The sequence below is a fragment of the Hoplias malabaricus genome, chromosome 8 (assembly GCF_029633855.1).
Source record: "Hoplias malabaricus isolate fHopMal1 chromosome 8, fHopMal1.hap1, whole genome shotgun sequence".
Classification (NCBI taxonomy): Eukaryota; Metazoa; Chordata; class Actinopteri; order Characiformes; family Erythrinidae; genus Hoplias; species Hoplias malabaricus.
This window is the reverse complement of record NC_089807.1, coordinates 15,162,666-15,189,332: the sequence shown is the minus strand read 5'-3', so window position 1 is coordinate 15,189,332 and position 26,667 is coordinate 15,162,666. Positions and strand designations below refer to the sequence as shown.

General features: G+C 38.3%; 1 protein-coding gene across 1 annotated transcript in view; it reads right to left on the bottom strand.

The window, feature by feature from the left end:
* prkg1a (protein kinase cGMP-dependent 1a) overlaps positions 1-22,790 on the bottom strand; it is a 55,332-nt gene extending 32,542 nt beyond the window's left edge. Inside the window, exons 1-3 of the mRNA XM_066678476.1 lie at positions 22,286-22,790; positions 11,203-11,369; positions 3,503-3,616 (exon numbers count right to left, since the gene is read on the bottom strand). Coding sequence (XP_066534573.1) covers positions 3,503-3,616; positions 11,203-11,369; positions 22,286-22,593 — 589 coding nt within the window. The 5' untranslated portion in view covers positions 22,594-22,790. The remainder of the gene's footprint in view (positions 1-3,502; positions 3,617-11,202; positions 11,370-22,285) is intronic.
* Between the last annotated feature and the right edge of the window lie 3,877 nt (positions 22,791-26,667).

Here is a 26,667-nt window from a genome sequence, read left to right as displayed (position 1 = left end):
TGGATAAGCGCTTACAGATAATGAATGAATTTTGCGTTTTCTCAACACGCAAAACTCAGAACTAACATAAGTAAAAAAATAAAGAAATAAAAATAGAGACGTACAAGTCTGATAAGGCTGTTCACATTTTAACATATTTTCAACAACTAACTTTAATCCGAATAGAGGTGACCAAACACTTGCGTACAGCATTTTTTTTCCATCATGCTCCCACTTCTATTAGTCTCATACTCAAATCGTGAACCCCTTAGTCAAAAAACAAACACCTATTATCCCACAAACTCTCAAAAGCTTACTCGGCTTCATAATTCCATTTAAGAGCACTCAATATTGATTTACACCCACAGCTTAGCCCCAGTAATCAACCAAAATCCTTCATCATGTGGTTGCCAAACACGCCAACCCCCCAAGTACACTTCCTGCAGCCAGCTGAGATTTGAAACAGGGACTTGTGTGTGAATGTAAGCACATAGGGACCTGACTTTAATTTCATTACCAAACAGTGGAATTCCCCCAAAAGCTGTGGCAGCAGCTCTAGCTCTGGGGGTCCTGGCAGACTGGTGTTTATTGAGTGAGATGAAAGGGGCTGATAGGACGCACTGTTTAAAAGCGCTGACTGCTATGTTCTGGTGGCGTGCGGAGGTCATTTTTCACATTTGCCTGTGCGAGAGGAGAGATTAGATGCTCAAAGACAAAGCCATGTGTGCGCTGCTCAGACCCAACCCGACCCAGCCTAGCCCCACTTCCTGTCTCAGACACTAAGCAGAGCGCCAGAGCCAGCAAGCAAAGGAGTGCAGGAACCAGTGAACGATAAACAGAGCCCCAAGAGGAGAGCAAGTAGGGCCACAGCTGGGGCTCACACGTGGGAGGGAATGATGGAAGGAGGAAGAGAGAAAAAAAGGAGGGATAAACATAGCTGACAGAGAAAAGAGGTGGCTGGAAGAGAGAATGGTGATGGGGAAAAAGGGAAGGAGAATGAGAAAGAAATGAAAATAAATGGATGTAGAGAGATGTGCAAGTGAAAGGATGAGGACCAGTCAAAGAGCAAGGGAAGAGCCAAGAAGCAGAAAAGCATGGATGAAACAGACAGGGTGATTAATAGAGCACAGAGCACAGATATACTCCAGAAGGCCATGGCAGTAAGGCAATGGGGAATAGTTCAAATCACATAAACACTAAAGGGAAAAGCAAGCAACATCATGGTGGCTCGGTTTAAGGGGACTGACTGGTAATGCTTAGGCTCAATTATCATCAGGATGAAAAGATTAAACTCATTTAATGGATGAAGATAGAGAAGCATATTTACAGTAATAACAATCTTCTCTCTCCCTCTCTCTCTCAGAGGCAGATTGCAGGTCATGTTCTCTCAATAAATAGCAGGATGGATTGGTGGTTAAGTTGGCTGTGATAGCCCATTAGTTAGACCAGAGCAATGGGGCACAGACAGTGCTCCTTTACTTAAAAGGCCACATCTTTGTAGTTAGCCCATGATGGGGAAAATACAACCATAATTGTGATGTCATTTCAAAGGTGGCCTTACTGTTTCACCATTCCTCTCATTTTTCTTTTCTATTCCACAATTGCATGTGCCTTTTTGTTGTCTCTCATTGCCATCTTTTCTCTCCATCTGTTTGCTACAAGATAAACGTCTTTGTAATCAAACTGTGCACCAGAGATTTCTAGAGCAATCCCGATCAGCTTATTATCACTAACACAATGATAAACTCAGTTTATACCGCTTCAGGCCATAGACAGACACAAAGATAACCTATTGTACTAGAAGCTAATCTTTTGTTTCAGTGTATACTGTGGATATAATATACAGTGTGCATTGGGAATGTAATATGAACTTCTCGTCAATTCACTGTGGTCTGAAGGTATTTATTTTTAAACATCATTCACAAACACACACAAACTGACATGCCCACATTTGAACATTGTCACATAAGCCCTACAGGGTGCTTTTTTACAATCTCCAGATTCAGATCTATCCAGAGAGACTTATCTCTAAGGCAATATTTCTGCACAAGGAAGACTCTACAGAGTGACAGACAGAAAGGTTGAAGTTTCCCCACCTTGTTTTGACCCCTTTGTCCTTCAAATCACCATATTATCCAGCTCTCAGGGAAACCTGCCTTCATTAAGCAATCAACAAATCAACAATCAATTCATTAACAATTAGCACCACATGCCATTTGCACAGGCCCAGGAGACTCAGTCCAGTCTCGCATTGTGCTTTCACAAAGTGTCAACAGTCTAAGATTATCAAAGAGGCCAGGCTGAAATAAGAAAAGGGAATTTTACACAGACAAACCAGATATAACAAATATTGCAAACATTTTTAGATTTAATAGTTTCTGATATCTCAAGTAATTCCAAACAGAGGATTAATGTAATTAATGGAACAGATAAACAAGACATTGTAGAATCTATGATATACTTTCCACAACAGATGTAGTACAGAAAGTGACTAAAAATGAGGCATTATTTATGGGATGCAATTCAATATAAAATTTGTATAGTAATTATTACATTTTTATATTTATCAGCAAATAATGAATTATCAATAATACATGGAACAATCACTGGATTAGGAACATGTACCATGTATCTACACCTATTCTCCAGTTACAGTAACAGACTGTAGTCCACCTGTTTCTCTGCATACTTTTCTTATGCCCATTTCTCCCTGCTCTTCAACAGTCAGGTCTCCCACAGGACCACCACAGAGCAGGTATGATTCGGGTGGTGGATCATTCTCAGTGCTGAGTTTAGTGTGTGTTGCGATGGTAGGAGTGGATCAGACACAACAGGGTTCCTCAAGTTTTTAAAAAACAGTGTCCACTCACTGTCCACTCTGTTAGACACACCTACTTCATTGGTCAACCTAGTTCTCTAATCCTTCATTGGTGAACACCGGATGTAGCCCACAGGACACTGATGGCTGGATGTTTTGGTTGGTGGCTTTTAAAACTCTAGCAGCACTGCTATGTCTGATCCACTTGTACCAGTGCCACACACAATGACCCACCACCCAAAATCATGATCCTGACCATTGAAATAATTGGTGAAATTTGAGCTTAAGAAAGTATGCAGAGAAACAGCTGGACAAAAGTCTGTAATTGTAGAACTACAAAGTGCTCCTGTATGGTTGGTGGAGCTGATAAAATGGACAATGCGTGTAGATACAAGTTAGGTGTTCCTAATCCAGTGATCATTAAGTGTATATCATAAAGACTTTGAAATTGTCTACAAGAAGCTTCTAAAATTATTCTGAATGTTCATCGAAATAATAAAAAGGGTCGGTGTAAAAATTCAAGGTCTCTTATCAAGTGGGAATGGGTGTTTTCTTTGGAGTAATAGCCACCTTCTGAATTCTTGTGAATTATACTCTTTAAAAAAAACAGCACTATAAAAATCATATCTGATATTAAAAGAGTCACACAAACATAGCAACACAAACTTTTAACCAAATCACGTGTGTGTGTGTGTGTGTCCTCACTTTTCACTGTAGCTGTCCTGGTGCAGTTATAAAGGATGGCAAGCTCTCCAAAAACCTTTCCAGGCCCCATGGTGCACAGCTTCAAACCTTCTTTAGTCACCTCCACCTTTCCATCTGGGAAAAAAAAATCAATACACTGCTCATATGTCTTCCACAAGATTATTCATGCTTAGTCAATGATTCATTAGGTTCATGTTCTAAATCAAAACTCCCAAATTAATGCAAACAAAAAAGTCATGACCAACACAAATATATAAAATAAAGGGGTCGTAGTGGTAATATATTGCATTCTCTTCCAATTTCCACAGAAATTCTCCTCACAGAATTTTACATTTCTTTTCCGTGATCTATGTCATCAGTAATATATTTTACAAATCATGGCTAGTTCTTTGATGTCTTTTTGCCAGGCTTGACTTGAAGCGCACAGTGTCAAAATGATATCATAGATCTACAATGTGGCAGGAGTTATATACTCTGTAGGCCTGAGGCAGCTCACAATGGGCCAGTGATAATTTGAAGGTGAACCATGTTGTCTTTCAAGTAGCGACATCATTTATGATGCTTGGGTAATTGTAAAAAGGAGAAGAGTGAGATTTTAATCCATGTTCACTTTAGAAAGAGACTACAATGAATGACAATCTGGAAGTAGACAAAGACTATGGCTGTAAAATCACTGAAAATAAAGAAGTTCTGAAGGATGCCTCACTACTGAAAAAGAAATGACAAAAAAGGTAGACTAAGTATGAGAAGGTCAGAGAGGGAGGGAAAAGAGAGATGATTCTGTTCCTTTGAATCACCATTTAAAAGAATCATTAAATCTCTGAGAGAATGAGGTCATAATCCTTGCTTAAAAGAGCTGAGGTTTAACGAGAAGAAAATGGTTCATTTAGCTTAGGCCCAGCTCAGTCTCCATTTGTCTTGGAAAACCCAGAACTCATTACTAACCATCTACTGAAAATGTTATGGTATAATTTTACAATGAGATTTATTAGGTAAAATGAGTTACAAATGATTAATTAGTTCATAAACATTGTAAAAATATTTCAGTAACAGTAATAACCCAGATATTAACCAACCAGCAGCCAGCAAAATCTGATGTTCAGCCATATAGATGAATGTGGGCTAAATATGCTTTTATTGCTGTGGCTCCTACCATGACCCTGAACTGGATAAGCGGTTACAGACAATGAATTAATGAGTGCTGTGGCTCCTTACATGTGCTTAACAAAAAAAATTAATATAAAGATTGGTTTAAAAAAATCTAAACCAAATGTGTTCCTATATATGCATTACTATAAAGCAATAAGCATATTGCTGTATTTTCTGAAAATATCAACAGTGTTCAAAACTGGTTACCTGAGTGCATCCTATCCGGGTAAAGAGGTGGTAATGGATATATATATATATATATATATATATATATATATATATATATACACGTCTGATAGCAGTGTCATAACAAAAGCTGCTATGGTCATAATGTTGAACACAAACTGTGTCTTGTTTGCAACACTGAACAGCTGAGAGCAAATTTAATACCAGAGTGATATCTGATCAGTTTTCATGCAAATCATCATAATATATCCACATAAGTCTTCAATGTGACATTTGTTCTATTATACCCATATCTTCCTTTTGACAAAAAAAGTGCAGAGCAATGACTATTTTAAGTTATAGACTTATATTGTCTATAAGACTATATTGTTTTTAGACTTCTCCAAGCCATTGAGAATTGATTGATATTTCCTGACAATTTAAATGTTGGTATACATTCTAACAGCTGACAATAGCTAACAGCTGGTACTTACACCTATATTAAATCTCCCAGAAAATTATTGCAATTGCACATGTTTTGTTATACATATGTTTATTTCCTTTGTGTGTATTGGAACAACACAAAATAAAGAAAATAACAGCAAAGAGAAACTAGGCAAGCCTAGTTTAGTTGGACCGCCATTAGCCATATAGCCATTGTGACAGAGGTTTTTCTGGCATTTCAAAAACAGGAAAGCTCTAAATACTTACACTTGTCATTGGAAGGTCTGAAGAAGCTTTGGTGGTCCATATCAATGTCTTTGTTTACAATAATTACAAATAATAAACTATAAAAATAGTTTATCTTGTCAGTTGCTGACAGTTTGTGTATGATCATGGAAACCAGTTATTTTCTGTTCATACAAAGCTATACAAAGCTAAATTGAAGCACCGTTGAGATAACATTAAAGCTACTCATTTACCAGAAATCAACAAGATAACATTTAAGGTTTTGAACATTTCTAAAACCAAATACCTTAAAATTTTATCAACCAAGTAATCTATATTTGATAAAGAAACGGCATCGCAGGGAACTATATATTTATTACGGACTTAAATTTCTATAAGGGTCCGACTGATAAAACTGTGCTGTAACAGCCTTTTTTATTTTGTTCTGGCTTTAATAATCCGGAGATTCTGTCCATTTCTTGTAAAGTTAAACAAAAGCTGTGCAGATGTAATTTACTTGTCAGAAAGTCAGTGACGGTGAGATGTGTCCATGTATTCGTGTCGTTATAGGGACAGACAAGATGACTTTCTGTTTGTTAGATATATAGTAGAAAACAAAAGGCTGGGTCACAGAAACATTCTCCAAACATAAAGAAGCGACTATGATAAATATTACCTCAACAACGTTCAACACATTTCTGTTCGAGGCTTCAGTAAAACACTGAGCTGCTCACCGAAGTGGATGGTGGACCTACAGCACTGAAACGGCGCGAGTGTGTCCCAAATCTGCTCTCAACTCTCTGAACACTTGAACATGCATTTTTAGGTCTGAAAAAGAGTACTTGTCCAGGAAAAAGAGGACCTCTAGTCACTGCGGAATGGTTCCAAACTTATTTCACGAGCTGGAATGTGAAATATGTCTGAACTAACAACAGACGGTGTAGTAGTGCCACCTTAACTTCTCTCTGTGAAATAAGGCTGAATTAACAGTTCCTACATTAAGTGTCAGTCAGTCAGTCAGTAAGTAAGAGCATATGCCTCTTCTAGGCCAGCTCAGCAGGCGGTCTGCAAAAATGATGGCCGAAAGTGTGGGCACCTGGCCCATTTTTGGAATTTAGCGTGAAATTATATAAGTTTTGGGGCAAACACTTGCATAACACGTGTATTTGCAATAATTTTCTGGGAGAAATTTCAGGGTTGCCAACACTTTCTGCCATGACTGTATAATAGAATATATATCTTACAGCTCCAGCTGTTAAGAAGTCAAACCATTATGTACTAATTTTGTCTCCAAATAAGGCCTGCATACAATAGAGAAGGAAACATAGAGTCAGTCTTTAAATCAACAATGTGTTCTTTTCAATCTCATCATGTTGTCCCACAGCTCTAGTCCTCCACCAGAGCAGGAAGTCATAATGTATAAGCAGCATGACCCCTGCCCCCTCTTTCAGTCATACACAGGAAGTTATGACCCTTGAAGCCAGGGAACAAAACATTGTGCTCTCAAGAAATTGTTATATTCCCTATCATACATTGAAGGACTGCTTGAGAATAAGACTGTTGTTTTCTAAGAGTGACATTCATGACTTCTAGATGAGATGGATCTGTGCAACCAGCAACAGTATATGACAAACACTTTAATCAGCAGACTGCTCCACCCAAGGGAAAAGCAAGTGCAGGAATGCTAATGCATTCATAAAGGCAGAGGTCTTTCTAATTTTCCCAGTAAACTCACAATCAATAGCTGGTATAAATAAATTAATTAATTAATAAAAAGAAAAAAAAAAGAAAAAAAGGGAAAACAGCATTCTGAAATATAATGATGTAAAAATAAAGAATAAAAACAATTTTAAATTATTCTATTTCAGCCTTGTGAACATATTGTTCTCATTTCATCTGAGCTAATTACTTCTTATTCAGCTGAATGACTAGCCAAGAGAAGTAAGAAAACTGAGTATTAACTCCCGGACAGCATTGTCAATAATCAGCCGTGTTTGCCTTGCCATGGTCATTAAGCAGCGTTGTGTTTCAAAGTAATTCAAGCATTACTTCAACTCCTATTAAGGACAAACCACTAAAGGCACAATTGCTCATTAATGACTGGAGGAGTATGTACTAAATACCCTCAAAACAGCACAGCCTGAGTAGCTGAATTACAAAGTCATCACTGTTTTAATCACAAAAAAATACGCTCTGAGATGAAAGAAAACTGACAGAAGAAAGATCATCTTTGGGGTTTATTTTTGAACTTGAACTCCCCAATGAAAACATAAGCAGACTTCCAGATTGTAGTCCTGCTAAAATCTGCAGAAAACAACCCTTTGTTCAGCATGTGGGGAACAGTTTGCATTTCACAGCTGTACAGAGAGAAAACACTCTTCTTTCCATCTGCAGTCTTCCTGTCTAAATCTCTCCCACAGTAACTGGGCAGATGAGAATGGCAGAGGTTTAATGGCTCACAGGATCCACTGAAACCCTGCATTTGATTTACAGGCCACTATATCATACTGTAGCTGGCATTATCTGAAGTCATTAGCAGAGCCTTTATTTATTCAAATCGGACCTAATTAGAGTGGCAGCATTAGCACAGATTAATATGACATTTCAAGCACATTAATAGGGCACCATTTCCTGCTTGGGGTCTCCTATGGTAAAGCCATGCCAATTATCAGGGCTGAAATATATCTTCTTCCACAATTCTTGTCATGTCATTCTTTCTCTGCATTTGCTGCATTGGATTAACCTGAGACTGATTTAGAGAGAGAGATAACCAGGGGAAACAGCTCAGTGAAGTCCACACTTGATTCTGGCTGCACCCAGGCTGGGGACTACTGGGATTTCCACTAATTACCAAAGTAACTAAGAAAATAACTGGAAAAATAACAGCTCACTGTTTAGGTAGTGTACACACATACACACACACGCACGTGCTGGTCATAAAATTAAAATGTAATGAAAAATTTGATTTATTTCAGTAATTCCATTCAAAAAGTGAAACTTGTATATTATACTCATTCATTACACAGACTGATATATTTCAAATGTTTCTTGAAATTTCTTTTAATTTGATGATTATAACTGACATGTATTGAAAACCCCAAATTCAGTATCTCAGAAAATTAGAATATTACTTAAGACCAATACAAAAAACGATTTTTAGAAATTCTGGCCAACTGAAAAGTATGAACATGAAAAGTATGAACATGTACAGCACTCAATACTTAGTGGGGCTCCTTTTGCCTGAATTACTGCAGCAATGCGGTGTGGCATGGAGTCGATCAGTCTGTGGCACTGCTCAGGTGTTATGAGAGCCCAGGTTGCTCTGATTGTGGCCTTCAGCTCTTCTGCATTGTTGGGTCTGGCATATTGCATCTTCCTCTTCACAATACTCCATAGATTTTCTATGGGGTTAAGGTCAGCAGCAGGAAGCATGAAGTGCCCTAAAACTTCCTGGAAGACAAATGCTTTGACCTTGGACCTCATAAAACCTAGTGGACCAACACCAGTAGATGACATGGCACCCCAAACCATCACTGATTGTGGAAACTTTACACGGGACCTCAAGCAACGTGGATTCTGTGCCTCTCCTTTCTTCCTCCAGACTCTGGGACCTTGATTTCCAAAGGAAAATTTACTTCATCAGAGAACATAACTTTGGACCACTCAGCAGGCAAGACAATTCTGACGCAGTCTCTTGTTCAAGAGTGGCTTTACAAAAAGAATGCGACAGCTGAAACTGATGTCTTGCATACGTCTGTGCGTGGTGGTTCTTGAAGCACTGACTCCAGCTGCAGTCCAGTCGTTGTGAATCTCCTCCACATTTTCTCTCTATTAATGTGCTTGGACACAGAGCTCTATGAACAGTCAGCATCTTTAGCTATGACGTTTTGTGTCTTGCCCTGCTTGTGTAAGATGTCAATCGTCAAGTCAACAGTCTTCCCCATGATTGTGTAGCCTACAGAACTAGACTGAGAGATCATTTAAAGGCATTTCAGGTGTTTTGAGTTAATTAGCTGATTACAGTGTGGCACCATGTGTCTTCAATATTGAACCTTTTCATTATATTATCCTAATTTTCTGAGATACTGAATTTGGGGTTTTCATTAGTTGACAGTTGTAATCATCAAATTAAAAGAAATAAGCACTTGAAATATATCAGTCTGTGTGTATTGAATGAGTATAATATACAAGTTTCACTTTTTGAATGGAATTACTGTAATAAATCAACTTTTTCATGAAATTGTAATTTTATGAGCAGAAACTATATTTATCTCTCCATCTATCTATCTATCTATATACATATATATATATATATATATATATACATACATATATATATATATACATATACATATATATATATATATATATATATATATATATATATATATATATACAAATAAGAAATATAAGATCATTTTTATATAAAGTAGTAGATGTGAGTGAATTTGAAGAACAATGTTTTTTTCAGATTCTCCTTGATTGCATGAATTGGTTAAATCAACAGCACACATTACTTAAAATCATTATTTATTAACTGGTAAAACTAGGTATTGGTGGATAACCTCAAATAATACGCACTGCCACGGGGAGAGATTTGGAAAAAGTTAAACCAACACTTCACACATAGAGTATCACACTGGAATAATGTTATTTGGTTTTATTCTAATGTTGGGCGTTATTTGTTGTTTGTTCTTAGCAAATAAACACTTACTGCTCAGATTAATAGCTTTTTAAATCTCAGTCTCTGTAGCCTAAAACATTTACACAATACTGTATGTAAACAAAAGCTGTCAGGAGCTTGGGCATGCTTTGGTCATTGAATTAATTGTGCCTTTTCATTGTCGTTTTTCTGTTTTATTTAGTGGCGATCCCTAGAGATTCTGCAGCTTAATTCCATTAAATTAATCTAGGATTTACATTAAATTGTCTTTCCAGAGTTAAATGTTTTGTGTTTAAATGCATATTAACACCTGAGCTGTCTGTAATTGGCTTGATACAAAGATGTAAACAATTAGGGAAGTGTCCAATTCATATCAAACAGGCAGCACAAATCCCTGAAGCACAGCAAAGCAAATCCTTTAAATCCAAGCAAGTGTGCCTACCTTCCCACTCGACCACAAAGAGGAGGAACATAGAGTGCTCTCACCCTAAGAATAAACAAAGTGTTCTCCTTGATAAAATTCACCCTCAATCTCTCAACCCATAACAATATTAGCAATGTGAAAATATATATAAAAAAAAAAGAAAAATCATCAGTCACACATACAGATATTTCAAACTTGAAATTAGCATACATTGAAGTATCCATCTAAAATTACATATTGGAAAATTTGGAAAGCTGAAGATGGAACATTATTGATCTATGAGAAAACAGTTTGTATATTTTTCCAATTTCTCGGGTCTGCAGAAAAGTCACACACTCTGACTGGATCCATTAAAAACCCATGTTCTCATTGCAATCTTACCCATGAGGATCGATGTCCTGGAGCCACACAAACAGCTTCAAACACAGGTGTCTGGTTCAAGCAGGTGACTGCCCACAATAATGAATCTTAATGCCACTGATGTTATAAATTGCACAAGACTGCATCTCAAGCCATCAGTCAAACATCCTTTCAGGCTTACAATCACACACAAATTCTTACACCAATACATTTGTAAACATTTATAGGAATATCAGTCTCTCCTTATAGCTCTCTTTTCCTGTCACTCACCTTCCATTACGTAGACAAGAGAGCCTACATCACCCTCTTTAATGATGCAGCTGTCCTTGCCATACTCCACAGGGTACATGCAGTCCACAATCTCCTGAATTTGAGACAGCTCCAGGTTCTTCATAAAGTCATTGTCCAAGATGGCTTCCTTGATCAATTCCTTGGACCTGTATGGAAAAATATTGAAATGAGGCTCTACAAACCAATTAATTCAGTCAAGCATCACAAATCAAGTCTGTCACTCAACTCTTCTCTGAACATATGTGCCCTTCGCATAAACCTAGCAGACAATAATCTGTGTCCAAGAGGCACTCATGCTGAAAAGAAATGACACATGAATCAAATTACAACAAGAAATGTCAGTACATATTAAAAACTTGATTACCAAATCTGAAATCTGTACATTTTTACAAAAGGGGAGCTGGTAAAGAGTGAAAGTGAGAAGATGCACACTCTTACACAGCCCTTTTTTCACAGTACAGTCATTCACCCAAGCCTACACTACATGTAAAAACAACACCTCAGATAATGAATATGCAATGTAACCTTTCACTTCAGGAAAATGCAAGACATCACCTTCCTTTAAATTGTGATCATCAGAAATGTGATTTTACTTGTGAATGTGAATCTCACAAAAATAGCTGCCCTTGAAATAAACAACACCCTTCCAAAAGACTTTCACAGTACACTCAGATTCTCAGACTCGTTGGAGTGGTTCGTAAACGGTAAGGGATAAAACAAGACAATACAATAAAGATATAAGTAAATAAAGAATTGTTTATAAAGTATTAACAATATAACATCCACAAACTGCAAGCACACACAAACAAAACTGGTGTTTGCTGAAGCTAAGATGATAGATGTTTCAGATTCCTGCCCCCAGCCACACAGCATGCCACCATACACATGCAGAAATCTAAAAATGATCTCAAACTGATGTTTTTGATATTTGAAAACTGATATTTTTACACCTCTATTTCTAACTGGTAGTAAAACTAAAATTACAATAAAATACCAGCAGAAATCTAGTGAGCAGCATGACACATAAAGGAAGAATGAATTAAACACATCATCCACAATATGTTAACACATTACTGAATGCAGCTCGGACATGTACACTATTCTCCCTCAAGAAATAGACAGAAATTGACTGCAGTCAGCATCTGACTGATTTTTGTTTGTGTGACATAATTTCACACAAAGTTATTCATTCATTCATTCATTATCTGTAACCGCTTATCCAGTTCAGGGTCGCGGTGGGTCCAGAGTCTACCTGGAATCATTGGGCGCAAGGCGGGAATACACCCTGGAGGGGGCGCCAGTCCTTCACAGGGCAACACAGACACATTCACTCACACCTACGGACACTTTTGAGTCGCCAGTCCACCTACCAACGTGTGTTTTTGGACTGTGGGAGGAAACCGGAGCACCCGGAGGAAACACAAAGTTATGACTTACTAAAATTAGGTAATTGTCTTATTTAATTAATGTAGCTTACTTTTGCAAAAATAGAAACATAGTCTGATGTTCTGTTTTTTTCAAACAAAGCCAAGCTACTCATCAAGAAGTCGGAGTAATTCTGCTGCATTAATACCATTCGTGCTGTGAACCTGAAGTCACATTTTGTGAGAACTACTGTAGCTAACTTGGAGAAGGTGGCTAGAATTCTCCTCTCTCCAACGCCAACTGAACCTGATACAAAAGATGAAGAGCTCTCAGTAAGCTTCTCCAATGAAGACTTAAATGACCCATTTCCTCTACTTCCATGTACTCTGTTTAAGAGCCCCGTGTCTAAGAGAGGCAGTGACTTTTGAAACAGATCTTAGTTCAGTGTTATCAGACATTCTGTCTCTCTCCGCTAAATGGAAAATTATTTTTGAAAATGTGGCTTCGATGGAAATTACGGTCAAAAACTCTGACCATGCTCTTACTTTTTTTAACTGCAGAGACTGCAGAAAAGCTTCTTCAAGACAGCGAGAAACACATGGAGAATTATACAGATCTTCCACAATACTTTAGCACATTGCTGAATGCAGAAAAGACATATACACTTCTCTCCCCCAAGAAAAAGTCAGAAGTAGACTGCACTCGTCATCTGAGTAAATTCCACTTACACTGTCACGTTTTTGTCTCTGTGACATAATTTCACACAAAGTCTCATTTATGACTTGCTAAAACAAGGTCAGAGAGTTCTGGACATTGGCCAGACAACAGATTTAGCTGTTAAAACACATCCAAACTCTCCCATTCACCACATACTGTTTACATTCCACAGACATGCTTCACCATGAAGAAAAACAGTGCCTTTTCAAGCCCTTTGCATTATCCCTCTCGGTGGCTTCTTCCGCTCATGACAGTCATGTGTGGACAGTCATGTACTAATATGTACAGCTGTGGCCATATGTAACTCTTGTGTGGCCTATGTTATGTTTTAAATATAAATGCATTGAAGATAACGCACGTTGATGTATAAATATTCCGTTTTTCAGGGATGCACATTACACAATGTCGTATGTATTCCTATTAAGGACATTTATGTTTATGTAAGTGCAGTGTTTATGTAATCTTTATGTTGACTAGTATTTCTGATTATTATTTTGAATTATGGGGCGGCATGGTGCTGCAGGAGGTAGTGTCACAGTAACATAGCTCCAGAGTCCTGGGGTTGTGTGCTCAAGCTCCCCTGCTCTGGGTGGCTGACTGTGAGGAGTTCTGTGTGCTCTCCCTGTGTCTGCGTGGGTTTCCTCCAGGTGCTCCGGTTTCCTCCTATGGTACAAATGCACACGTTGGTAGGTGGATTGACGACTCAAAGAAGTGTCCCTAGGTGTGAACGCCCCCTCCAGGGTGTGTTCCAGCTTTGCGCCCAGTGATTCTGTGTGGGCTCCGGACCCACCGCGACCCTGAACTGGATAAATGGTTACACATAATGAATGAATTTCGAAGTATGAATAACTATTTAGCTTTTTTGATGCACATTAAAAAAACACATAAACATGCATTTCCAAACATAATATTTTACACTGTATTGCGATTTCTGATTTTCATTTGTGATATCCATATTTGAAACAAAAATAGCACAAAGAACAAACATTTGAGATGCTGCAACGAGCATGCTTTTAACTACGCTATTCATCAGCCTCTGCTACTAAAACTAAAGTGTACATATAAATGCAGCCTTTCAGATGTTTTCAATTTAGGTCTGAGACATGTCGGCTAGCATGCAGTCATTGTCTTAAGCTTCTGACTCTTTGAGGTTTGGGGTTTATCTCAGTACATGGTCTTATTTTACAAGGAACACCATAGCTGTGGGTACTTGTAGCACAAATATATTTTAACTGTTACTTCAGAGGCTTTGAAGCTGAAGTGCTAGTGTTATAGCTTTAGGAGCTGGCTGTTCACAAAGTGTAGTCATGGAGGCTGGTAGATTTATACCCAGAGGAGGAGCACAATACTGGCCTCATTTACAACAAATGAGCCCTGGAGCTTCCAGTGCTCTGCCCTCCTTAACATGCTCTATGCTTCTCTCTTTGTTTGACTTGTGGTTTTACTTCTTTCCTTGAGTAAGAAGAGATTCATATCCAGCAGGTCTACAGGACCAAACACAGACCTCTTCCCTTAAAAGGACATAAAATGAGAGTCAAAGAAGTAGGGAATTTGAGACTGTGACAGGATGATGTCTATGGCACAGAAAAGAAAATGCTGAAAGTTTTAAAGAAAGCAAAACATTACAATACAAACAAGCCAATACCCTCTTTTCACAGGAGCCATAAAATGCCATTTCTGCCTATACATGTGGTCCCTCCGCTACACTAGTTTTCACCTTCCTTTTCCTTCAGTAAGTTGATGGAATATATATTGATTAAAATGTGCATAATTTACAATACATTTTTCATCTTACAAATTGTCTTTGTAGCAAGCAAACATCTGTAAATGTTTTACTGTTTATTGTTATTAGAAGTATGTACTCTTCATTGTTCATTCTCAGCTCAACACAGATTTAGGGTACTAAACACACAAGTAACTAATAGCATCAAAGTCAATCTAATATACAGGGGAGAGTTTATTATTTGAATATGATTTAACCTAGAAACATAGTCCTCCAGTGGAAAGTTCAACTAGAAAACTTAGAAGTCTAACTTAGCAAACTTTAAAACCAGGACATGAGCAATGCAGGTTTAATCATAGTCTCATATGAAAACACTGAAAATTATTTAATAATGTGTGATGTGAGAAGAAAACAAGTTATGAGCTTCCAAGATGTAAAACGTTCTGAAAGATTACTTAAGTAGAAACCCTGTTTACTGAAGTTGGATTATTAAATATATATTTTCATATTCACAAAACACAATCAAGATAGTCAATGAAAACATTGGAAATATGTTCCCTGTACATTTGTCTGTTAAATAAAGATTCAAGAAAACTAACCAATCACAAATTTATATTTTAATTGCATTTTACACAATGCCCAACTCTAGAAATGGGATTTGTAAAACAAACTATGATGGCAAAAAGAGATGAACATACGCAGATCACAGTGATTCTCTAAAGGAGTAATCAGCCTTTTTCGCCAATGTTTCTTTTACAGATTATTAAACAGAAATTAAACTGAGAATTTGCCTGAATGCACCAGTGATTATTTAAACCATTTTAAATACAACTGCCTCTTTGTTGGGGTTGAATGTATGGAGTTAAAATGGTTTATTCAGGGTCTATATATATATATATATATATATATATATATTCCTTTTATTATTGTTTGCTATTTTATGGGGAAAAAAATTACACATTGCTCCTTTAAATTTTTTTTTTCATGAAACAATGAAACACATCATGGAGTAAATGTATCTCATCATGTTCCACCTCTGGCTTCCCCAGGAGAGCTAGTGTAAAACAACTTATCTGCTTTGGAAAAATATATGAGCTGAACACATTCTCTTTTAGCCTGACTAGGAACGAGAAGACTGTAGTTGAAAATGCTTTAAGGTTGGACTTTATAAAAGATTTTTATTGATTCTTCTATATTTCAGATGCATGCTCACCATGGTTTAGGTGGTCTCTTTCCAAAACCATCAGCAAGCTAATGTTTGCTTGTATAATTAGGGGCTGAGCAATCTGAATCATTCCATTTTTTTTAAATGACATTTTTATTTTCTGTGATGTTACTTCAGCAGAAGGCTCAAAGTATAGTGATGCTTTAAACAAGGTAAATGATGAGGATAATGATATTGAGAAACCATCTGCCACTTGCACATTTAAAGGTCTTAAATTACAAAGTTAAACATACTTCACAAAGCAGGAAATTAAATTTAACTTTACTCTGTAAGAACATACACTGTCTGTCTATTTCACTAGGTCAATTTTCAATATGACATCATCTTATATAATGAATGTAGTTTATCTTCTTAATTCTGTTTCTCCTTAAATAGATAACGTTTGCAAAAATAGTAAGGTACTCTGATGTTTTAATGTAAGGACATTGATTTGTGTGTGTTCTGACATCTTATTATTATTTTGCCATAGCCATTCTTAGATGCTATTCCACAATATATTGTAGTGATCCTCTTGCTCTCCTTTCAAAAATGTTAGTCAACAAAGCAGAAATGGTAAAACATGTAAGAGAAATGACATTGGGCCTAATACCGCTGTATCAACATTACTTATACTATTTACTACATTACTAAGAATTCAGTATGTTTGTTGTGTTTAAAAAAACTGTCTAGAAAGCAAAAAGTACCTAGAAACTACCTAGAAAGCAGTCATGACCACAGATTATGTGTGTAACCACAGGATTATAGCTGTACAATGACAACTTAGGTAGGCAAATCTCATAGTGCCAAATAGAAGTGTGTTTTTGTATTAAATTAGATCATGCCTGGATTATGTCTAATATATCAGGTAAAAACATGTGCACTGTAAGTAAAGTGATAACATTAAACAAAAAATGAAAAAGAGTGGTTAGCTGGAACTAGAGATGCATGTATACCAATATGGGTAATGGATATTTCCCTATTACCATGTTCATTCACTCGTACTAGTAATCACAAACAAGACTCTTATACCAACATCCGGTATCCTGTGCCAAGTGCATGTTGCTGCACCAGCAGACAACTAAAGATTTCAGCAATTATTTCACAAGTTCAATAAACCTTCATTTCTATTCTCAGTTAACACAGTCAGCTGGGCGCATAATCATGCTGATTTATTTATATTAAATAGGGATGCACTGACACCTTTTCCCTTCTGATACCGATATGTCATGTTCAAGTATCTGCAGATACAGAGTACCAATACCAATACTACTAGACAGATGCCTATAAATGCAGATATTTACATTGCTATACTTACAGATTTTATGTCGTTAAAGCAGTGTTCTTTATTGCTAATAAGATATAATAATCTTGAATGAACATTATTTACTTCTTTAATAACTGCACATTAAAAATGTAAAATTTCAGAACCATGAAAAAAAATCTATAATTCCACAATGCAGTAACAAGTACAAATAGGAAGACATAGTCTAGCCTGACTGAACAGCTTTTTACACTGTTACGAGGATATTTGTCACGACTGTGAAATGCACTTTCTAAGAACGGCTGCTGACCTGAGTTAGCATGCTTCTTCGTGGTTGCTTGAATGAAATCACTGTTTGTTGGCATGCCTTAAGCTGGGGTTACACTACACGACTTTTAGCCTGATTTTAAATATTTTGCTTCGAAATTGCATTTCAGTCCAGTCACAGCATATAAAATGTTTGATTTTTTTCTACCCAAATTTGGACGTAGTCACGTAGTGTAAACTCTACACCAACTCAAGGCTGAACAACTCCAAATAATGACTATTACCTGTAGGAGAACATAGTGCACCACACAACACACTGTTACAGTCTTTATTCCAACTGAATTCTAATTTTCCATCCCACATTAAATGACGAAACATGGGGTGCGCTACTGCTAGCGCTGTTTCTGAACCATTTAAGGTGGAATGCACTAAGTGCTATTCTACTAATCTCCAGCTTCCGCTGCAGTGTGTAGACTCCACTGACTATGTTTTCCCATCCACGACCTAAAGACATATATACATGTTTTTATTCCTTTGTTGATCTACACAAACAGGAGCACAAACACTAACCGCAGCAAGTTGTACGTACGTATTTAACTGTTTGGTTGGGGAGTTTGTGGTTGTGTAATGTGTTATCCCCAGTCGTGTAGTGTGTGTGATATATTTCCAGTCTCTGTAAATATTGACAAAAACTGCCATGTAGTGTGAAATACCCAGTCTGTTTATAATCTTCCCCAACTTTAAATTCGAGGTGCATCTAGCGGCGTGCATGCATGTCATTGTGTGTGTTCCGAAAAGTGCCCTGTGTATTACACGTAGGGAATAGTGAGTAGTGGGCCATTTCCAACACACCTATAGCATCGGTGCTCTGTAGAGCCATACCGATACGGTGTTTAAGTGCCAGTCTCGGTCAGTGCAACACTAATATTAAATATGCTGTAGTCTCCTGTTCACTGTGTTTTGGGGTGTATTTTGTCTGGTACAGCGACTCCGTTGTAAAACAAACACAGGAACTTTGCCCATACGTGTAGGGAGAGAGAGTTTGGTGCACTCTCTTGTCTGTCCTTTAACAATGTGGGGCTTTCTTCACTCAAAGTGTTTTTTCCTCCTGGGAAATGTTTTCCCGTTTGTGAGAGCACTGTTTGTAGAGTTTACAGTTTGGAATTTGAAGTATTTATTTATTTGTTTATTTATTATGTTATAAACTTAAAAATCTATCTTTGTACTCTTTCTTCTTCTTTAAACACTTGAGGTGGTAATGCCCCAAGAATATTTTCCTGACATTAGAAATAGATCATAATTTTTTTATGGTAAGAAAATTATGTTATTGTTCCAGTGAAATCTTTCCTTGTGAATTTGAGTTCATACTATGTGCACATAGTTCGCCTCCCAGCGCTGGGATCTTGGGTTCAAGTTCCATCTGGGTGGATGTGTGGAGTTTCCATGTTCTCCCTGTGTCTGCGTGGGTTTCCTCCGGGGGCTCCGGTTTCCTCCCACAGTCCAAAAACATGGAGGGTAGGTCCTTGTGTGTGAGTGAATGAGTGTGCATGTGAATGAATGTCTGTATGTGTGAGTGAATGTGTATGTGCCCAGATATGGATTGGCACTCTGTCTTGAGTTAAACCCTAGTGCCTGATGCAGTCCTCCAGGTGGACGGTCGTTCCTGGTCGAGAGTACGCTGTGCGCGTTTGGCTGACACTTCTAACCAGTGTGTGTGTGTGTGTGTGTGGATTGAGTGTTCTGAGCGTTCTGAGCAGTGTGGATTGTAAAGCGTCTTTGGGTGTCTAGAAAGGCGCTATATAAGTGTAAAGATACATTATGATAAATATAATAAAACTTATTGTGGTAACATTTTTGGCCATATCATCCAGCTTACCCAGTATATTGTTCTTAATGATCAACCATTTTTGGTCATCGACAACCAGGGGTTTCTGCACCTTCTTGATGAGTTAGAGCCCAAGTACGAAATTCCCAGTCATTATCGTATAACGGAAACATATTATCATCTTAACAAAGATGCACAACACTGTGCAAGTGTAAATCCAGAGCTTGTTGCTCATGTTACTATTTTATAGTAAAAATAGCAAATTTATTGTTCCCAAAGGGAAATTAAAATTATTGGTGGTGTAATGTGGGAAAATGCTAAACAAAAGTGGACAGTTCCAGAAATTAACAATACAATTTTTAATTAAACAAAAATGTTTTAATTAATAACTACACTATTACACAATTCTCCTGATTGCTTAGTTAAATAAGTATCTGCAAGTACAAAAATACACATACTTGTGCTTATACTCAGTTGGAAAATAAATTGTATTTATGCATCGCTAGCTGGAACACTGTCTAAGCCTGTCTTGATATTTTCCGTATCAATCTTGTGAAAGCCAAGCAGAGAGAGCTCATACTTTCCCAAACCCGAACAGAGCAAAAGCAGACCAGATTAATGCTTCTCTTAGTGACATATGTCTCTACAACAAATAAATACCACACACACACACACCTAAGAGAAACTAAGATAAATATTTGTATCATTTTTATCACAGACCTCATCTAGCAACCATGTGTAATCTGATACTAGGGCTATTTATCACCTCACTCTCCATTCTATGAATCTTTAGGAACACTTTTGTTTATTCCCAGGTTTTTCTTGAGCCTTCTTTCTAATAATTAGTTGTGTCCAATCCCACCCATCAGTAACTCTTCCCCAGGTCACACACAGTGCCACTCTCTATCTGAACACCACTGAACAGTTTTACCTGATCAAGATGAAAGCAAACTGCCCAGACCTGACACATCAGCTGACAGATGCCCATGCTAGCTAGTGCCATTAGCAGAGAAATGGGGTGAGGAGGGGCAATCCCACCAAAAAAGCAAAGCCAATTGTGCTCTCTAGGACAAGTGCCCTCAGATGGCAGAGGCATCACCAAGGATCGAACTAGTGATCTCCTGATGATTCCGCCACTGTGCCACTCACTCAGCTCTTAAACAATTCTATCTGTGTAAATTCCAATATAAAAAGACATGAAATTGAATACTGAATCATTCCACAACCTTTTGTGACTGTTCAGGGCTAATTCCTAATAAAGAGCAGGAAAGATTCATCAGGAAGGCAAATGTGGAAAGGCAAATTAACATGTAACAGATCAATAATCAGCACCATGCAAATATCTTCAACTGTTATCCATTCACTGGATGCAAATACTATAAGAGAGACCCATTCTGCGTGAGAATGTCTGTGTCAACAGGTGTGTGAGCCCAAAGCTCTCTGACAGCAACACAGAGGCACTATCATTTCTCCTTGTAAATGATGACAGGGTTAGTACATCGGCACGCCTAACCACTAACCCCAAACTGAGGTACCAACTCCTTATATGGTAATAATCAATTTGCATGTAATTTAGGAGAATATGGTGACCTGCATGTATCCCTGAAATTATGTAAAGCATCAGCTTCCATGCAGCTGCTTTGATAAGCAAAGTATCTGTCCGTTAAACAAAGCAGGCTTGGGTTAGTCAAGTTCTATCTATGGTGACCAGGAATATACAGGAAATATTACGTACATGTATGCATGTGTGTCCTTATCAATAAAAAACCAAAAACCTAGAAAAAGACAGTGATTGCAGGATCAGCGGCTGTGGGAGTGTGGAGGTGGGAGTGAGCTCTCTGTTATTCCCAGGATTTCAGAAGAAATGCTGAACAAACTTATAAACATATAAAGATCATGTGAATGTGTTTTTGCCTGTAAACATCTCATAACTAATTTTTAATATATATTTAAGCAAAGTGCCATAAACAGCAATGATCATTTTTGTGTTACAAAATGTCTTAACCAGTTAGTAGTTTGGTTAATTATTAGTTGTTTATTTTGCTGAAAGCTCTACACGGTCCTCCAGGAGGAGCCCAGTCTTTTTATGTATTTGTAAAATTCCATCAGCAGCACACGTGATTTAACATAATGAAGTATTGATCAGCCAAACATGGTACTGGATGATACTTACAAATAACATCAGGCTGCTAGGAAGAGGAATTTCAGGAATGGTTCATGGAGAACCGGTGCACTGTACACTCATGTCATGGAACGTATTTTAATATTAATGTTTTATAAACAAATAAACAGTTTCTGTTTGCATCTTATTTAATTCTAAATTTCTCAGTGGTGTAAAACTTGAACAGCAGTGAACAGGACTGTATTGTCAGTCTATGGCCACCTGTGTGAATCGCCCTCCCAGGACTAGCTTCTGTCGTCGTGGCAGTGGCTTTTATGGGTTTGGTGGAGAATACTGGTGCAAGAAAACGAGCTTAAACGTTCAGCCTTTACTGAGATTATAGCAGAATTAATGGCATCATTGGACTGTGGCTGCTTTTAATGAGCCTCAGCTCGCTGCCTGAGCTCTACTCACTCCCCGAGAAGAGAGGATGAATTAAATCGTGAAAACTGCTCCGTGATGTTAGCTGTTACTTGTTTGCTAGATTACTAAAACTGCGCACAGACGAAGAAAAGCTGTTTGCCGGTGTGTTGACCTACTGTGCGCTCTTGGGGTAGAAGGGCAGGGTAACGTGGCTGAGCTGCTGGATGTCGAAGGCGGTGGGCTCGGCGGAGATCGCCTGTCTCTTGGTGCGCTGTTGCTCCTGCAGCTCGCTGTGTTTGTTGTGAACGTGCTGCGTGGCCGGTCGGATCACCGAGCGGTACTTGTCCAGTTCGTTCTGCAGTTTCTGGATGAGCTCATCCTTCTGGTCCAGTTCGAGCTCCAGTTCGTCGATGAGCGCGTCCCTCTGCCTCAGCTCCTCGATCTTCTCCTGCAGCGCGTACTGCAGGTCCCTCAGAGTGCCCATCGCTCTCAGCACACTTCCACAACTTTCCCACGGAGAAAGAGTCCGAACTTCTCCCGGAATAGAGACACCGCGTCTGTCTCGAGAAATTCCAGAGGCTTCTTCACTGGGGGCGCACGGCGCGGGCTCTTCTCTGGAAAAGCTGCTGTTGCTGGTGACGTGACGGACGCCGCGCGAGGACTCCGCGTGTAGGACAATGCAGAGATTCCCGCTCTTTCTCGCGTGCGTCACATCGCGCAGGATTCCCGCTGAACAGACACGCGCCGAGGGGAATGACTAACTTTCCTTAAACATAAGCTAACAGGCGGTTTTCAACCGTTTCCCTTTTTTAACATTAAACCCTACATTATTCGAGGAAAGTTCAGTATAAAGAGCTCGATAACATCTTCCAAAATGTTTCAGCGTGTGGTTTCCTCAGAATGCTTGTTTTTGAAAGTTGTGCATTATTTTCTTAGGTATTCGGGCCGACAGATTAATCTGATCAACAGGTTGAAGCGTAAACTTTGTCTTTGAAGTGACTCAAATCTGCAATACATTTTATAGACGGAACCGAAATTCCGTACAATATAAACACACCGAACACAAACAATAGGTTTCAGTGTGTCCGGGAGATCCTGCTTAGTTATTTAGAAATAGTGAACTAAAGGAATTGAGACGTGTCTAACACAGAATTTTACAAAGCCCAAAGGCGCCCTCTGGTGTTGAAAACTGGTTTACATTACATTTGCCCATATTTGGTCAAACTGCACACCCCACTATTAAAAATAAAGAAAATCATACGCCATTTCCCCCCTTTTTAATTAGTATACATAAGAATTAAAATACAGACTAATTATATTAAATAGGCTACATTTCTGAAGACTGTGTTTGAAACCTACACAATTCTAAATATATTGTTTGGTGTTTCTGCAGTTGACTCCCAAAACAAGTCTACATTTTCCTTGGTTATAAAATCACCTTAGTCATTTGCCCTGCCTCTTTTGACTTCACTGATGTGTGTAATGAACCTGCCTCGCTGCAGGTTTGACAAAATCATGTGTGTTAAAAGAAAGCAGAAAAACATAAATCTCCTGAATTAAAAGTTTGGAACTGCTGTGCTTTTTATTCAACATCAACTGTCTGAGAACTAGCTCTCATCCATGTAGTCTGATGTAATAATATAACATTCCCTTTTTCATCATGCACTGTAAGAGGTAGAGAGCAGCCTACTAAAATGGCTTCAGGAGAATAATAAAGCATAATTTTTCTCTCGTAAACACATAAAACTACATCTGCAGTTCTATTCAGTATTGGCTGGTTTCCCAGACCCAGATTAAACCTAAGTTTTTTACTGATGAAAGACCACTTTCATTGCAGTGTTCCAAGGCAATATTTAATCCATTTTAAAGAAACTATTGGACTATTGAATATTCTGTCTGATGGTCTGTGTTACCTTTTATCTAACTGTGCTCTGTAGTTATAACTTACAACTAGGCCCAGTGTTTCAAGTAGTGTCAGCAGTAAAACCAGTATGTGCTTAAAAATGTCAGCTCTTATCTTTGGCTTCATGTTGAAAGCTCTAAGAGGAAAAAAAATCCACTGCAAATGGGAACACCCAGACGCAAGCACTGTTTCTCAGACTGTTTTCATACCTGTCCCTGATACCCATGTTCGGGGGGGAGGGATCAGACCTATAAAAACTACTAAAAATAAATGTAACTGGTTTCATCTGGACTCATTTAGTATAATCCTAAAATCCTTGAAGTGTTTTAGAAGACTTGTTCTCTTCTATTGTCTTTTTCTCCTCTTCTCCCATCTCTCTCTCTCTCTCTCTCTCTCTCTCTCTCTCTCTCTCTCTCTCTCTCTCTCTCTCTCTCTCTCTCCCTGTCCCTGCCCTTCACAGGACCTCTCTCAGACACAGGCTTTAAATTTCACCTCTATAAACTCTTCCTGCATGGCTCTTCCTCTATGGATCGATGGTAAGGGGATCCGCTGTAACACGATGAGTGCTGCTGTTCTCTGGTGCCATGGGCCCATAACAGCCGGCATTCTGTCTCTGACCCCTGAATCACTGTCAAGTGGACAAACATCAACATCTCCATTAGTAAGACCTTTGTAGGATGACACCTTGGGTTTTCTTAGTTCTCAGTGGGGAGGAAAGATGGTGGAGTTTCTCTTTTCCTTGTTGCTAAGCAACAATCAGCCAGTTGTTTCATCTTCTTGGTCATGTGGAACTGTTAAGCACTTAACGTTCTCCTCATAGTGTGTTGAAGTGGTGAGCAATCCTGTGTGGCCTGTAGTTTGAAAAGATGAGGTGAAACACCTAAAATAGATCAACGGCGCCCTTTACAGTTGCCACAGTCCTGCTGTAGACACTGCTGCATATTTTGTAGTTTCCAAATATTAGCTCAGAATCAGTGCAGAAATATTAGCTCGAATATTAGTGCAGAAAATCATAAATTTGCAAAGTGTTCCTAGCACTGGAATTAAGAACTACACGGCTATGACTGGATTAGAAGGAAAAATAATGTAAAAGGCATTTTCATTATACAGTTGAAGGCCACTGTAACTATCCCTGGCTATGTAGGGATGTCACATAAATGCATATTGACTCGGAACAAACTGACACATTTGTGCAAGCACACACACATAATATCAGACTGACTACATCTACACACATTTTTTTTAAACCTTTCCAAATCAATGTCTGTTCATGTCTCATGCTTGATATGTTTTGCAATTTTGCATTCTAAATATATATTGCTAGAATACTGTATTTACCAACTATACTGACCCTTCACTAGACCTCACCCAGTGACTGCTGTTTACATATACGATGTCTTTGCATAATTTTCCATATAGCTACTATTAGCTTTAATATAAGATCAGTGAATTATCTTTTACACTACCTCTGTACTGCATACCGTGCTACACAGTCTGTTTTGTCCTGTGCTTTGTGCTGTATGTCTTTCATATTTATTGTACTGTATTATTTGCCCTTGCTTTGTATCGTGTCATGGTCCTGGAGAAGTGGACAATAAATCCTCTCTTGAACTGACTGTTATTTCATGAGTCAAATTTGAACTTGTAACAAGAACTTATTAGTTACTTATACTGAATATTTCTAATATATTATATCATAGATCAAATATCAGATTAGGTCTGGGTTTCCTTTGTTTCCATCTCTTTTATTGCATCTGTTTTTATCACTGGAATGGTTTGGAAAAATATTATAATTTAACTTAAATATGTTTAGAAGTGTAGCAGGCCTGCAGCAAACAACTGTCTCAACATATAAGCAACTGGATGGTGTGCTAATGAAAACACTGCAGTGATGTCCTCTACAAAATGGATGTTTACCATACTTCACAATGTTCTAGCCCCTTCTTCCACTTTTTAACATGTTTACAGCTGTTTTCCGCACACGTCCTGTTCTCCTGACTTTTGGCTCTCAGACACCCCTTGGAGTTTAGACTAATGTGGCCAGGTCTTGTCAAGACTTGTTTTGTGAAAAAGCTGCAGGATAAAAACTCTTTTTGGGCCATTTTGGGAAGTAATTACATATCAGACCGAGGGCTAGTTAGCAGATTTCAATACAGGTCCATCCTAAAATGTCCTGAACTTTGACCTACGTCACTGAGCTGAAAACTTTCTCATTCAGTTATACGTTCCACGGTTTAACGCTGAAAATCAGCCGCTCAAAAACATAAATACCCAGGTTAGAGTTCACAGAGGCAGTAGCCTATTATGTGGGTTTGCTGCCCTCTTGTGGCAGGATATTATTAGTCCAGAATGTAATCTCGGCTCCCTCTCAGGGCGCTGCAGGGGCTCTGTGGGGCGTTAAATCACCGTTATGTCACAGTTGCTCAGAAGGAAAAGCCTGGTTCTGTGCACGAGTGTAATTCTGCATTGTAAGTGCCGTAGATCAAACCCATGAGAATTCCAACTCCAGTTATTATACCGAGCTCATCCACGTTTACAAACTGGGCCTTTAATTGAGAGTGGGTGTAGGATGCTGCTTATTAGCTGCAGAAATGGAGCGTGTAGTGTTCTAAGGGGCCCGCTGTGCCATAACTCTTAAAACATAGACTCCGTTTG